The following is a 15,734-nucleotide window of genomic DNA, read 5'->3' as shown; positions in this document are numbered from 1 at the left end:
CTACTCGTACTCCTTTCTTCTCTAAAATCCTCCAAAGAATGTCTCTTGGGACCCTATCGTACGCTTTCTCCAAATCTATAAAGACCATGTGTAAATCCTTTTTCCCATCTCTATATCTTTCCATCAATCTTCGTAAGAGATAGATTGCCTCCATGGTTGAGCGCCCTGGCATGAACCCGAATTGGTTGTCCGAAACCCGTGTCTCTTGCCTCAATCTATGCTCAATGACTCTCTCCCAAAGCTTCATTGTATGACTCATTAGCTTAATACCCCTATAGTTCATGCAATTTTGTACGTCGCCCTTATTGCAACACAAAAATTATCAACCCGCAACAAGGAAGAATCTCCAATCAAATTTCGCCATTAAAATCACCACACGGGAAGAGAGCCCATGAAACAGAGGCACCATCAAATGCCCCTGCAAGTAAAACCAAAAACAAAAACTGATGGAAAGGGGATGGGGATGGGGCTAAAGGGGGCCATTTAAAACACATCACACTGGCCCCAATTTTCTGGCATGCCACTTGGGGTGCGGGATGGTGAAGGGAGGATTCGAATCTAATTTCCAAAACAAATGTGTTATTTCCAGCTTTGAGCAGAGGTTGGAGGAGGGGTGATATGTGAGGAGGAACCAAAGGAGAAGATGACAAAAAGATGGGTGTTGGGGGTTGAAGATGGGGGGCTGCAGGATTGACATCTGGTTTGCCTAACACAAAAACGGTGATAAACACTGAAAAATCAGCAAACAACGCGGAAGATATGACGAAGAAACCGAAAAAACAGAGCTAAGCTACTAAAAAGGAGAATAAAAAAGCAGAAATAAGTAGGGATTGCCACTGACCCCATCCAAAAGAAGGGGTCAGTGGCGAGACGGAGGCTGAAACGGCTAGGGTTTCTTTCAAGAGAGAGGTTTAGGCTCGAACTACTCCACCTTTCACGGTTTTCAATTTAATCAATTTCCATTCAAATTCTAAGTCTTAATCAATTTCCATTCAAAATTCAAATTCTAAGTCTTAATCAATTTCCATTCAAATACTATCACCAAGAAAGCATTAATTTACAACCAAAAACATTGAAACCATAATTATTATGTTTGGCATTTCTTATGAACACAAGCAGCTGATGAATATGTGAGACAGACTTGTTCTTAATTACTTCCTACCATCTTGATGATTTGTGGGTCCATTTCCATTTGCCTCGGATGTTCAAATTGGCTACAATATCAAGAGAACATGGGATGAAGGTGAAACCTAATAAAGTGATGATTAATCCTAATTATTTCCATAACGATGTGTTTCTGTCTTTGTTTTGACTGCCTTAACTTTAACCATCATAGTATAATTAGGTTGTGAGTTACCAACTTTGGCGGAATGTGAATCCTAGCTACTTTTTGCTTAGTAGCTTTCCCCTTCAACCTTATTCTCACTACCAGAAAATACAGGTTGTCTTCACGGATGTTTGAGTTGGCAGGGCTAAAACTGTGAACATATAGGGTTTTGGAAAATGGAACTTTAACGAAAAACTCCCGGTACTGTTCACTTTAACAAAAAATCATATTTTTACACTAAAAAGTTATGAGTAAACTGTCGATTTGCCCCCTAAACTTTCACCTAGCTTTCGATTTCCCCCCTGAACTTTTTGATTAGAAAATTAAGGACTCAAACTAATTTTTTTAGCCAATTTGCCCCCTACCGTTAGTTTTTTAAACATTCCATCCATATTTCTGTTAAGTGAGACCATGTGCACAACATGTGAGGGTAGTTAAGTCATTTCACTCTTAAAAATGATTAAAAACTGAAAATAATTATTTTTTTTTTTAAATTCCCTCTATTTTTTCCCTCTAATTCATATCCTCAATTTTATTTTTCACTCATTCCTATGCATGAGAAATGGCATACGGTGTTATTGTCTTCAAAAGTATCTAAGTTAGTCTTTTTCTTGAAGCATGTACTACCATTTTTATTTTCTCTAGCAAATTAATAATTTGACAAATGCTCATGGTGTTAAATGTGCAAGAATGCAGTTGAAATATCCATCATTTGATTTTAGGTTGAGTTGTGCACTTTCTTCTCTTTTATAGTAATTAATTTATTATTTGAAAACATTGTACTTTGAGGAGGCAAGCAAAGCTTTGTGGAACTGCATGGGTATGATATGCTTCTTTTTTTTTTTTTTTGTGATTTGGTTGGATACTATTGCTAGAAAATTGGAGGAATAGTTAGGATTAGTGCAGTTAGCCGATCTTTGGAGTTTTGATGCTGGTGATTGGAGTAGTTTTTTTCTTTGACTTGTTGTAGTTTTTATTAGATGGCGGACATGTTAACTGCTGGAAACTATTTTTATAACTCTTCTACTAGTAAAGTCTTAATGTCTCTAAAATGAAGCACAACACGTAACGTGCTTATAATAATGCACTGCTTTGGAGACAATAACACTTATGAGCATTTGTCAAATTATTAATTTGTTAAAGAAAATAAAAATGGCAGTATATGCTTCAAGAAAAAGACTAACTTAGATATTTTTGAAGACAATAACACCATATGTCATTTTCCATGCATATGAAGAGTGAAATATAAAATTGAGGATAGGAATTAGAGGGAAAGTTTTTTTTTTCTTAAATTTATTTTCAGTTTTTTAATCATTTTTAAGAGTGAAATGACTTAACTACTCTCACATATTGTGCACATGGTCTCACTTAACAGAAATATGGATGGAATGCTTGAAAAACTAACGGTAGGGGGCAAATTGGCTAAAAAAATTAGTTTGAGTCCTTAATTTTCCAATCGAAAAGTTCAGAGGGGAAATCGAAAACTAGGTGAAAGTTTAGGGGGCAAATCGATAGTTTACTCAAAAGTCATTTTTTGTACTATTCACTTTACCTTTATTTTGTCCTTATCGTTAAAACTCAAAGTTTTCAAGCCATTTTCATTAGTTTTCCTTTCGGAAAATCTTTAAACAATTGCACACCGTTGTAGGGCAACAAATCAGTCGTCAGGCAAACTTTTGTCATGATCGGATTATGAATCCTAGCTAATTTTTGCTTTGTAGCTTCCCCTTCAACCTTCTCGTTCTCATCATTTAGTGTGTTTTGATGATTAGAAGTCACCCTTTAACAATCATCTTCGCAAAAATTGAACCTAGTTAATTAGAAATCGCTTATTAATCCAAGTCTTTTATAAAATAAAAGTACAAGTCAAATATATTGCTAAACACAAAATTATTACATTGTTAGTCAAATGACTGGACGATTCTCAATTATGTTCATTCTTAAAAAATAAACGGTTTAATAATTATATCTTGCAATATCCAGAAGAAAATTAAAAAAAAAAAAGATAAAACCCTAGGGGAATAAAAGCATCTTGACTAAAACACATTGTAAGATTCGAAAACATGTGCAGAAATTATTCAAAATCCATTGGCTATTACTTACTAAAATATGTCAAATACTATGCAAAGAGAATAAAGCGATGGCTTCAACGCCAAGTAATGAGGGGCATTTGAGACAAGAAGAAAAACAAGTCGATGACATCAAAGCAAAGAGACTGCATATATACAACTGCAATTGGATACGATGGAAAACAAAGCAAGAAACAAACATCCACCCAATCTCCACAGAAAGAAAGAATAAAACTTGGAGTGGGGAAGTTGTTGTCGAAATCAAAATCGAAATCGAAACCGAAACGATGTGCTTCAGAGTGGAATGCAAGCAATGTGGGAAGACGTCATGGGGAGGATGTGGGAAGCACTTGACGAATCTGTACGCAGGCATCGAGCAGGGAAAGCACTGCATGTGCCGCTCATGGCCTGGTGTTGTCGTACCAAACCAGCAGCAGGGGACGACAGCTACTCAGCAACAATCTCCGGCTTCTGCTTCTGCCTCTGCCTCAGGTATGTACGTATCTAATGTGTAATGAAGAAAAATTAGATTATTCATATTGTATTGTGGAGTGGTGATGCTATATATGTACTATGTTTGATATAATATTGGTATGTTTGTACTAATTAAATAGGTGATGTTCTCTTATCATACAATTTGACAATTTAACCATATGTGTTGGTATGTTGTGAATCTGAATTCAGCAACAACAATAACACATATTATCTATACGTTATCAGACTATATCTAGCAATATACAGGGATGTTAGCATCCATTGTTATTACTAAGGAAAATTAACGAAAAGTGAAAAAAAAAAAACTTCTTTTTTAACGAAAAGTCATTTTTAAAGGTATAGTGAATAGTGTTAGTTAAAGGTAAAAATGTGGTTTTTCGTTAAAAGTGAACAGTACTGAAAATGTTTTGTTAAAACTCCCTTGTTACTATACATAAAACTTCCCCTATGGCTTCCATGGGGACCACGTATTCAAGAAAATGTCTCAAAGATGTTGAGACAGGGTAATTAGGAGGCAAGGGCAACCAGGAAAGTGACGTAGATGCTTATTTTTTCCCCCTCGTGAATAAAAAATTCTGAATCCGTCACAGGATGATATTAGTCAAGCAAATTATAGCTTATACTTATCCAACAACCTAATGCCTATATTGAATTGTTGATTAATTCATGGTGTGTCTATGTGCAGGCAAGTAAGTAGCTTGCAGTAGCATAAACAAATGGAGATTTGGAATAATGGTAGCTAAAAAGCCTTTTGGATGAATATCATCTTATCATCTAGCCATCTAGGGTTTTGTTTAATTTAGATTTGGAATAATGATTGTGCAGGTTGTGGTCAAGACACATTTGACCCAACTCCAACCTGCCTTTTCTTTTCTAGTGCTTGGATTTGAATAATGTTGAGGATTACATGAAGATGATAGAAGGATTTTATTATGAAAAAAAAAATATTATGTTACGTAATTGGATGTATACATGCTTGATTATACAATTCGTGACACAATTTTTATTATTTTTAACCAACTTAATATTTTATACAAGTAATATTAAATAACGAAAAAGTCGAAACTAAAACCTCCAGTTTGAATTAAACGCTGAAAACCACCTATAAGCTCTATTGCATTTTCTTCAATTTTGGTTCTTCATAGTTTGGCATCTTATTGTCTTGTCACCTAGCATGGTAGGTGAGTCGGTGTGTGCCCAAATCAGCCTCCCCAATTCCCATCCTTCTTTGTGCATTTTGCCTAATCACTAGTCACCAAACCACGTGAAAACAAAGGGCTAATCACAAGTAGTCCACCATTTGTATCATTGATTACTTCCCTTTCAACTTAAACATCATTCAAAAAAAGCAGGTAATTACTATTAAATCACTCACAAGATTCCGTCAGAAGCAAAGTGGGGTGGGAGAGAAGAGATTTTTCTGTGTGTCTGGAACATAAACACATATATATGTCAGTATTTAAGTGGAGGGACACTTAAAAAATATTTCTCTCTGCTTGTATAATAACAATGGCGTAAAAGTCCCTTTTTGGGCATATTGAAAAGACTTAAATGTCAAAATAGTCATTGTGTTTTACTCTATCAGCCAATTTAGTCTCTATGTTTTTAATTTGGCCAAATTGGTCCTTGTGTTTGCATATGTTAGCCAATTCAAGACAACTTGCTACAAGACCGTTAAAATTGACATGTGCCAGGCACGTGGAGGACAAAAACGTAATTTAAGATACACCCAGTAAATAGATATAATGCCCATCTTTAGAAATTGATATTTTGATCAATTCACTTGAGTATTATGGGATTTAGGACATGTCAATTTTAACTGTTTTTAACGTATTGTCTTGAATTAGCTAACAGATGTAAATACAATGACCAATTTGATTAAATTGAAAACACAGGGACTAAATTGGCCGATAGAGTAAAACATAGGGACCGCTTTGACATATAAGCCTATTGAAAAATATGGATCCGGATTCTCTTTATGAGGATCTCGGAGATCCGTTCATTGTAAATGTTGCGGTCATAAATTATTTTAATTTTTTTTATTTAAAATTAAATACAAACAGTACTTGACAAAAATTTATTACACAATATATAATAAACAGACACGAATCACAAATCATCAGGATTCTCACCAAAAGATTCCAAAGAGAATCATGTTGGAAAAAAAATATCTCGAGACAGAGTTTGTTTGTCTTCCCCTTGGCCCCTACGATACGAGTGACACATCATCACCATCTCTCCTTGCCTTCTAATCAAAATAAAATAATTCATTAGATTTACTCAATAAAAAACCAAAACATTAACTAAGAAATCATGTTTAATTAACAATTTTGATTACAATTAAAAACAAAAGATTAGTAATATTATAACGATCTGACCAATTTCAAATTTGAACACCTCTCAGTTTCCCAATGTGTCCATGAAAACATTCAAGGCACCCTGCTTTTCTATGTCCGTTTCATTAATGCAAAAGCATAAATGCAAGACCAAACAATGGTCTTGGAGTAGATGTGTTGTTATAAATGCATGAGAGTTCCCCTTTTTTGGGCTTTCAGACACAAATCTATGGGAAAACAGTTGGTATCATTGCTCAAAAACAGGTGGAAACTCCTCACACTTTCAAATTTTAATCATCAATCAACAAACGAAATACTGCAATCAACGGGTAGCTCAAGCAGTTAAGAACACCGTCATTAAACAAAAAAAAAAAAAAAAAGCCTTTTCCAGATCCATCGGATAGAAGATGATAGAGGGTCATATCATTGCACTAGACAAGACGGTATCGTCTCACTTCAAATGTAAGTTAGTTGGAACCTAAATTTTAGGGTTCGTAATGTAAAAAAAATGAACTATTCATCTTAGTAAAGGTCCACTAAATTTTAGAGAATGTTGTACACAATAAGACGATATCCCCACTCATTTTCTCTCTCTGCACACTCGTGTCAAAATTACAAATGCAAAGGGAATTTAATAGTAAAAAAATTGTAAATATTCTGGCTTTCACTATAAAACCAAATACTAGAGTTATCAAAAGACAGCTCTTGTAGCACATTCTGCTATGACTTGTGAGGCCCGGCCAATTTGAAAGCGCGACTGCAGTTTTGTGACACTCATGCGGGGCAGTTGAGAATTTGTATCGGTCTCACCAGAAGTAGGTTGTTCACGATTCTTATGGATTTTCCACAACAACTCATAATTACTCTATCACTCTTCGTTAAGAATTTAAGAGAATGGCTAGAGAAACTCTTTTAAAGTGAGATTCTGTATGAATCCTTTATTAATTTACACTTCAATGTTATTTTTCATGGAGAGTATTTTTGCTCACCACCATTTAATGTGGTGTTTGCTCATCACTTTATTTATCACCGTTAAATAGATTTGAATTTTGAGATTCATGTAGTGAATAAACACAAATTTCAAAGTTGAAATTTATCTAACAATGATGTATAAAATAATAAACGTATATCACACTAAATAATAATGAAAAAAAATACATTTATTTCTCATGTTAATATTATAAAACATCTTGAAAAAAAAAAACGTGAGGTGATTTAAAGAGTTCAAAAACATGAGGTTGACACCAGATTATCAAAATTGAATTAAAATATCACTGTATTCCATCATTTGCGCCAAAAAGCAAATAAGGCCCCGTTACAGTTGGCACGCAACGCAATGTTTGGCTAATTTATAATAGGTCGTGGTGCTCTTTTTTTATTAATGTCTCAAAAATAAAAAAGAGCGAATTTGCCTCGAAGACAACGTACCTTTTCCAACGCCAGCCCCATTTCTCTGTCTCAGCATTTGGAGTGGGGGGAGAGAGAGAGAGAGAGAGAGAGCTCAGAGAGTCAGCTGGGAGTGAGTGAGATTCTTCTTCTGAATTCTGGATACCCTTTTTCGAAATTTGATCGAGTTAGCTCTATTTCTTTGTCCTCTCTCAGTTTTGTTGGATTCCAAGCCCTCTCTCTCTCTCTCCTCTCCTTTTTCTTTCGTTGTTTCTATTGTCTCTCTCTCCAAATGCTGAATTGAGACTCACAGAATATCACAACCTCCAAATTTCTTCCACCCTTCCATTCCCATCAACCTGCCTTTCATTCCTTCTATCTCTCAGATGTTTCAGTGAACTGAAGTCAATCCCTTTCCCCCATTCGTCTCTTTCATGAATCTGGGTTTCTGATTCCCTACTCCAAAGGCTCTTCTTTCATTCAAGAGGCAGATACAGAGAGACATTACCTGGTCGAGAAAATGGCAGCATCAGCGGCGGCGGCGGCAGCTGAGAAATCAAGCTCCAAAGGCCAAGCATGGTGAGTTCAATGTTCAATTTCAATTTAAAAACCTCACCTTTTCGATTTTATGCCGGATACCCATTTGAAAACAATGCAACAATTTGCCAAAACTCACTTCAAAATCTCGTCTTTGCAGGTTCTGCACCACTGGATTACCAAGCGACATTGTCGTTGAAGTCGACGACATGACCTTCCATCTTCACAAGGTCATTTCATCAAACACCTGGAGAGCACATTCTGCATTTCATCTCCTTCCACCACCAAAAATTTCAGCTAACAGTTTCCAATTTTTCTGATATTTTACAGTTCCCTCTCATGTCGAAAAGTCGAAAGCTTCACAACCTGATCACCGAGCAAGAGACGAACCCATCAAACCCCCACCAGCAAGTTGACAACGACGACGACGAAATCGAAGAAGTCCAGTGCCAAATATCCCTCTCGGACTTTCCCGGCGGTTCTGAGACCTTCGAGATCGCCGCCAAGTTTTGCTACGGCGTCAAGATCGACCTGAGCTCCTCCAACGTCGTGCCGTTACGTTGCGCCGGAGAGTATTTGGAGATGACGGAGGAGTACTCGGAGGACAACCTCATTTCGAAAACTGAGAGGTTTCTCTCCCAGTCGGTGCTGAAAAGTTTCAAGGAGTCGCTCAGAGCTCTCAAGTCCTGTGAGCGAGTTGCGCCTCTGGCGGAGAATTTGGGGATTACGCAGAGGTGCATAGACTCCGTCGCTTCCCGCGCCACGTCCGCCGATCCCACCCTGTTTGGCTGGCCTGTTAGCGACAGTGGACCCAATCGGAATACTAATGCGGATACTGTTTCGGCTTCTTCTGCTTCCAAACAGCAGATTTTGTGGAATGGGATCGACGCGGGCGGCGGACGGAGAAGAGCCAAACACGCGGATTCATGGCTTGAAGACTTGGTGGTTCTGAGCTTGCCTCTCTTCAAGCGGTTGATTTCCGCCATGAAATCTGGAGATCTGAGCTTGGAGATGGTGGAGACGTGCTTGATGCATTATGCTAAGAAGTACATTCCTGGAATTTCGAGAACGAATCGAAAGCCTTCGTCTTCTTCCTCAGGCGCCGCCGCCGCCGCATCATCGGGTTTAGCTTCGGAGAGTCAGCAGAGAGAGCTTTTGGAGACGATCATCTCCAATCTTCCATTGGAGAAGAGCTCCAGACCTTCGACCGCGACTCGATTCCTCTTCGGGCTTTTGAGAACCGCTAACATACTCAACGCCTCCGATGCCTGCAAGGCCGCCTTGGAGAAGAAGATCGCGTTGCAGCTCCACGAAGCCACCTTAGACGACCTTCTCATCCCGAGCTATTCCTACCTGAACGAGACGCTCTACGACGTCGATTGCATCGAGCGGATCCTCGGCTACTTCTTGAACGGCTTGGATCAGAGAAACACCGCCGGAATCGAAGACGACGACGGTTCTGACGGCGCAGTCCGATCTCCGTCGCTGATGCTCGTCGGAAAACTGATCGACGAGTTTCTCTCCGAGATCGCCTCCGATGCGAATCTCAAACCGGATCGGTTCTACAATCTCGCGATTTCTTTGCCTGATCAAGCTCGGCTCTTCGACGATGGTCTCTACAGAGCTGTCGATGTTTATCTCAAGGTGCGTACGCAATTCGATACAAATTAGAATACGATTTCAGAAATTAAGCTTAATTAATCATAATTAATTTAGAAATGAAGCTCAAGACGGTGTTACTTGCAAAATATTAATCGTTTTCTCTTCTCTCCAGGCTCATCCATCGCTATCGGAACCTGAGCGCGAGAAGGTCTGCGGTATTCTGGACTGCCAGAAGCTGACGCTGGAGGCGTGCACGCACGCGGCGCAGAACGAGCGATTGCCGCTGCGCGCGGTGGTGCAGGTCCTGTTCTTTGAGCAGCTCCAGCTCCGTCACGCAATCGCCGGAACTCTTCTCGCGGCCGATGTCGCTCCGCCGGAGTCGGCCAGGCCATCGGTGCTGCGACGCGAGCCAGAGGATGAGGAGGAGGAAGAAGACGACGATGCGGAGGAGGCACGCGGGGAGGAAGAGGACAATGGAGTGGCACGTGCGGAGGAAGGTGGCGGCACGTGGCGCGCGGCGGTGAGGGAGAATCAGGTGTTGCGGTTGGACATGGATAGCATGAGGACGCGGGTGCACCAACTGGAGCGGGAATGCTCCAGCATGAAAAAAGTAATCGAGAAGATTGATAAGTCGGGTCAACTCGGGATAGACGGTTCGGGTTGGAAAAAGTCGTTGACCCGGAGGTTCGGGTGCAAGTTCAAGACCCAGGTGTGCGATTCGCACGAACCTACGGTCGTCGATACGAGAAAAGGACGGCGACACCATCACCAACAGTAGGCCCGCCCGCAGCGGATCACTTCATTTCACTGCCACGTAGATAAATGAACCTTGGATTGGATTCGCTAATTTGGTACTGAGAACTCGACTTTTGAGGCGATGTGTCTGAGAAAATATGATTATGTACTAAAAAGCAAAAGCCGAAAAGCGATTTTACAAATGGTGCAAAATGCAAACTTTTTTTTCCATATCTGCTTTTTCTTTTTTCGTAAAAGCAGTTTTTGGTATGACTTTTGGAAGCTCCAGATATGATAACAGCTTGTCTCTCGTCTGGGGTTTTTGTTTAGTTGATTGAGATGATGAGAGGGGAAGGACAAAGAGAGAGAGCATGCACATGTGGTTCCTGAATATTCATGATTCATGATGATTAGTTCAAAAGATTATGTGTTGGATGGTTGAATTGTGTCAAAGGAAACATTGAGAGATGGAAAGTTAAGTAGACTTTGAAGTTAGGGGGGCCATTTTCTACTCATTCATCATGAGCTCAAGTGTTGGTTTTCAACCTTGTAAAAAGAGAGAAGAAAAATTAGGGTTTTGGTGGAATTTGTTGCGCACGCTTGAGTTGATAATGTCCCACATCAACGGTTGGGAGTTGTCTGCATCTGCTTTGGTGACTCAGATAAGTTTTTACGATTATTTGAGTCACCAAAGAGGGCAGTGCATGCCCACTAGCAAACAATAGTTCTTCAAATTGTGCTTGGATAACTTACATGTCACTTTTAGAAACTTTGGCTACCTTCATACTTAATAGAGAATATGATAAACAAGAGTTCTTTTTAGTTCCTAACCAAGCATGATGATTCCTTGGGCCTGGTCACTTATTAGGAACTTGGTGCAAGCACCTAGCATCAGGAGTTATGAGGATGGGCTTGAGATTCTAATCAACTTCTAGGTGGATTTAGCCGAGCCATATAGAAAATGGATAAATAGAAGAATCAAGGTTTCCAATGGCGTTATGGCTTAGTGATATTCTTCTTTCTTTGTAAACTAAAGGTTTCAAGTTTACATATTATGTGACTTAGCCAAACTGCTAAGTCTGATTTGAGGCATGATTACTAAAATTAGAATCAGAAGCAAATGTTGCACGTAGAGAAAAGCTCACAAAATTGAGGACTACACTTCTTATTGGACCAATTCACCAAGCAAAAAAAGATTGCACTTATCCTAAATCCCAAGTTCGAGTCCATGGGCTCATCATCGAGGTGAGGGCTCTCGAGCTGCTAATTCTTGGACTATGTGTAGTATTGGCAAGAATAGTACAAATAATGCTCGGGAGGTCGATTTTAGTGGTCTACCCCTTAAAACTAGGCTACTCCAACTGAGTTTCTAATATAAATTGAGAACAAGGTTACAAATAGTGCTCAATCAAAATAGTACAGTTTCTCTCTCAATTCATCCACCCCCCTTTACGGAAGACTCATCCCCCTTTTATAGACATTCTTCTGAACTTTCAGACCTTATGTTCGAATGTATCTCTTCCTTTACATTTAATGTGCCCACTGGCAAAGCTACATAGGGGCAAGATGGGGCGCCCGCCCTTCTGGTCGTCGGAAATCACCTTCCCTTAGAAACTTCGTGACTTCGCCATTGAATGTGCTGAATGCACATACTAGACTGGCTAGCTATCTCTCTATTCTTAGGCCAACATGTGGCAATGAGGGGACACTAGAGTACAGCCACTTGTGTCTTTCTTGGGGTGACGTAGTCAAGCACCTTACTCAACCCTGGGTTGGTGAGAACTTATATCCGAGCGTCCTACCTGTCAGCCTTTATGTTCCTTCATAGGCCCATGTTCCCTTGTTTAGGCTTGCCCCCTCAATTCCTGGGACCTCGTGCCATAAAGCTATTAGTAGCCAACTTGCCCTTTGGTGCTCGAAAGCGCTTTATGAAAAAGCACTCGGCTTGACTACTAATAAGATAGACTTCTTGAAGCACTCGACTTCCTCTTTCCTTTGGACTTGTGTCGCTATGGGTCTGTGTTCCTTTGGGGCTTGTGTCCTTATGGGTCTGTGTTCCTTTAGGCCTGTGTTTCTTTGGGGCTTGTTGGGGTCGGAAAGAACCATCTGTTAACAATCACTTTAAGTGTGTTATAGAACCCAAAAGAACTTTTAAATTTCTTTACCTAACATGATTAGAAATACTTTTAGTGATCTGAAAACGCTTTTTTATATTAAAAAGAACTTCCAAACATGTCTATGTCTTCATGCAATAACGTGTGAACTCCACCTCGTCGATATTTAAGCCGAACCACATCACGCTAGTGAAGCCCAAAGTCCAAAGTCCTCATGTTCGGACAAAGCAAAGCCCAAGTGTCCTCATAGCAAAACCAAGGCCCATGGGCCATGACTGCGCTCTATTCAGCCGAAATGATGGCCGATTCGTAAATTCCCCCAACACCGAAAACCCAAAACCCTAACCCTAATTGAGCCCTATAAAAACAGCACCAGAACTGGCTCACGGAGACCCATCGCAAGCTGTCGAAATGGCGGTGCCGTTTTCTTCCTTCTCCTTTTCGCTTCTTCATAGCCATTACTCATTTGGTTAATCATTCTGATTTTGATTCTTCTGTCGATTATTTGCTCCGTTTTTCCCAAAAAAATAATCTTCCCTTCTTTTTGGTTCTGCTTCTTCGTTATGAAATCTTGAATTTTTTTTTTTTTTTGAATTTGTTATTTGGGGTTTTCTCAGTGATGATCAACAACGATGACGAGTCCGATCCATTCATATATAAAATCGTGACGACAAAACGAGGCATTTGTCTGAGAGATTAACACCCAATTACCATTTTTTCCATCTTTTTATCTGTTGCTAATTTTTCTGGGATTTTATAAATTTGTTTGGTTGGGCTTTTGAGAGTAAGCATGTGTGTGGATGAACCATTCGGCGTTCCATTCTGAATTTATCTGGGTTGCGGTTGATTTCCTGGTGTTTTTTTTATTGTTTTTGAAAAAACAGGCATAGTGATGATGTGTATTTTTCTGATTTATTCTTGATGAATTAATTACCTCCTACTCATACTGAATGCCTGCTACTCAAATTTTAATTTAATTTTAAGTAAAGTTTTGATCCTTTATTTCAAAACTGGGTGAAAAGTGTTTGTTTTTAATTCATTTTTAATTTTGAGTTGGTGTTCGAGTACGATGCAATCGCAACTGTTTAAATAGGAGGGGATAGAAGGAGGGAGAGAAATCCATTGAAGTAATTTGAGAGAGAGAAGGATGATGAGGTAGCAATGATGATAAAACTCAATGTACAAGTCTAGTATTGCCATGAATTCGCATTAGCAGCATTTAATTGCTACAAAATACAAAATTAATGCAGTAATTGGGTTTAGTATTGCCATGAATTCTGAAAATACAAGGAATCTGCTGATATTTAACCAAGGACTTCAGAAATCCTGGATAACTCAAAACTTTTGACAAGTGATTTTTACCAATAAATACGAAACCTTTTGGAAATAATTCAAGGCTTTGAAACAATGCCATAATCCACATTTGGAACAACTAATCGCTCTAAAATATAGATTGGATTTGGATCCCTGGGGCCTCAGAAAATCTGCGAGCCTCGAAATTTGGGAAGTGGTTTTCTCCATTAGGGGAAAATCGCTATTAGGGCAATTTTGATGTCCTCCGACTCTTGGTGCATATCATCTGTTTGATGAAATGCTTGAATGAAACATTAAGCTGCAAATGATCTTGAACTCCTGAAAATTAAGCTGAAATATGACATGTTATGGAAAATTTTCATGGATTTCCATAGTACAAGTTGAATTGGAATGATGACAATGACAAGGGGCACTGAAAGGATATCTGAAATTTTGGATGCCTTGATCTTTAGAATTTGAGCAAACTGAAATATCCATTCTTTCGAATGTCGAAATTTAAACATGAGTGCTACTAGACACATCCCAGTGTCTTATTTTCCCACTCACATGATAATCTCATCCACTATTAAAAATTTAAAAAGTAAAATGTTATTTCCCCACCCACCATTATTTCCAAAATAACCATAATATTTTTTTTTTTAAATAACTCTAATATATCTTTAAATAATATTATAATTAAATAAATAAAAATAGAAAAAATGAAAGAAAATGCAAGACCTAAGACCTAGACATTTATCATCTCCTTCACACCTATCGCCGCCCTACAGAGACCCCGGACCCCCAAACCACTCTTTATCCTCCTTTTTTGTCAAAACTGCAGATCTCACCCCAAACCACTCTTCATCCTCCTTTTTTGTTAAAACCGCAGATCTCACACTCAATTATCTTTTTTCTCCATTGAAGTTTCTCGCCTTCGTCCAGCACACGCTCATTCCTTCCACCAACCTTTCCGTCGATTCTAACCCAAATCTTTCCCCCAAAGATATCACACCCCACCCACCATTATTTATTTATTATTTTAAATTATTTTTTGTCTTTTCAAAATTTTAGTATTGAATTAAATAGGGGTTTAAGAGTCTTCTTTTAAAAAGCTAAATATATTATTAACATTTTCATTAAATGATGGGTGGGGAAATAAGACATTGGGTGAAAATATCACCAATCTTTAAACAATTCCTTGCATATTATCAAAAAATGGAGAAGAAAATATATATTTCTCACACAGCAGACCACACCTCAAAAGAACAGATGTCCGAAAAAAAAATATATATATATCATGAACATGGCTTCGCCCGGGTTCGAACCGGAGACCTTCAGTGTGTTAAACTGACGTGATAACCAACTACACCACGAAACCCTGTCGGCTATTCTTTTTCTAAAATGCTATTTCATTGTAGCATTTAAGTTCTGTATCTCAATATTAATTTAGGTACTCTTTCGTCTAATATCGATAATTCAGAACGTTGAACAACAAGGCCTATTAGCTCAGCTGGTTAGAGCGTCGTGCTAATAACGCGAAGGTCGCAGGTTCGAGACCTGCATGGGCCAATTTAGTTTTTACGGTTTTCGGTTATCAAGCCTGACATTTGAGAGAGCGAACTGTTTTAAGGTGGCAGGTTCGAAACTTCTATGCTCTTTATTTTTGGGGGTTTTAAATGGATTAATGTCACATCCCCCTTCATTGATTGAATTGTTTTAGAGTCTCTTATAATATCTTCTTGCTTTTTGGGAACAAGCTGAAGTTACAACGATAATCCTTTAAGGATATTTATTGATCACAGTACATGTATCTTTTAAGTTTACTAAGAAATTTTTAAAA

General features: G+C 38.7%; 1 protein-coding gene, 4 non-coding genes and 1 pseudogene across 5 annotated transcripts; 5 read left to right on the top strand and 1 right to left on the bottom strand.

The window, feature by feature from the left end:
* The first annotated feature begins 1,003 nt into the window (after positions 1 to 1,003).
* LOC126592092 (uncharacterized) lies at positions 1,004 to 4,873 on the top strand (annotated as a pseudogene).
* Positions 4,874 to 7,535: 2,662 nt separating this feature from the next.
* LOC126613744 (BTB/POZ domain-containing protein At5g66560-like) lies at positions 7,536 to 10,718 on the top strand. Its single transcript, XM_050281328.1, has 4 exons — positions 7,536 to 8,192; positions 8,311 to 8,380; positions 8,481 to 9,794; positions 9,925 to 10,718. Exons 1-4 carry the CDS (start codon positions 8,134 to 8,136, stop codon positions 10,528 to 10,530), a joined length of 2,049 nt encoding a protein of 682 aa, XP_050137285.1. The 5' UTR covers positions 7,536 to 8,133; the 3' UTR covers positions 10,531 to 10,718.
* Positions 10,719 to 13,212: 2,494 nt separating this feature from the next.
* On the top strand, positions 13,213 to 13,298 carry LOC126614150 (small nucleolar RNA SNOR75). The gene has a single exon (XR_007620307.1). It is a non-coding gene; the product is annotated as a small nucleolar RNA SNOR75 (small nucleolar RNA).
* Positions 13,299 to 13,482: 184 nt separating this feature from the next.
* Positions 13,483 to 13,551, top strand: LOC126614134 (small nucleolar RNA Z105). The gene has a single exon (XR_007620292.1). It is a non-coding gene; the product is annotated as a small nucleolar RNA Z105 (small nucleolar RNA).
* A 1,647-nt stretch (positions 13,552 to 15,198) lies between these two features.
* TRNAV-AAC (transfer RNA valine (anticodon AAC)) lies at positions 15,199 to 15,272 on the bottom strand. Its single transcript has one exon. It is a non-coding gene; the product is annotated as a tRNA-Val (tRNA).
* A 117-nt stretch (positions 15,273 to 15,389) lies between these two features.
* On the top strand, positions 15,390 to 15,463 carry TRNAI-AAU (transfer RNA isoleucine (anticodon AAU)). The gene has a single exon. It is a non-coding gene; the product is annotated as a tRNA-Ile (tRNA).
* The last annotated feature ends 271 nt before the right edge of the window (positions 15,464 to 15,734 follow it).

This window comes from Malus sylvestris, chromosome 2, assembly GCF_916048215.2.
Source record: "Malus sylvestris chromosome 2, drMalSylv7.2, whole genome shotgun sequence".
Taxonomy (NCBI): Eukaryota; Viridiplantae; Streptophyta; class Magnoliopsida; order Rosales; family Rosaceae; genus Malus; species Malus sylvestris.
Note: the sequence above shows the minus strand (reverse complement) of the source record. Positions and strands in the feature narration are given on the sequence as shown.

Excerpts from the sequence above, each read along its gene's own strand:
- LOC126613744 (XM_050281328.1), top strand. The coding sequence starts at position 8,134 with ATGGCAGCATCAGCGGCGGCGGCGGCAGCTGAGAAATCAAGCTCCAAA. Across the intron at positions 8,381-8,480 it reads TGACCTTCCATCTTCACAAG|TTCCCTCTCATGTCGAAAAG; the intron begins GTCATTTCATCA and ends GATATTTTACAG. Across the intron at positions 9,795-9,924 it reads CTGTCGATGTTTATCTCAAG|GCTCATCCATCGCTATCGGA; the intron begins GTGCGTACGCAA and ends TCTTCTCTCCAG.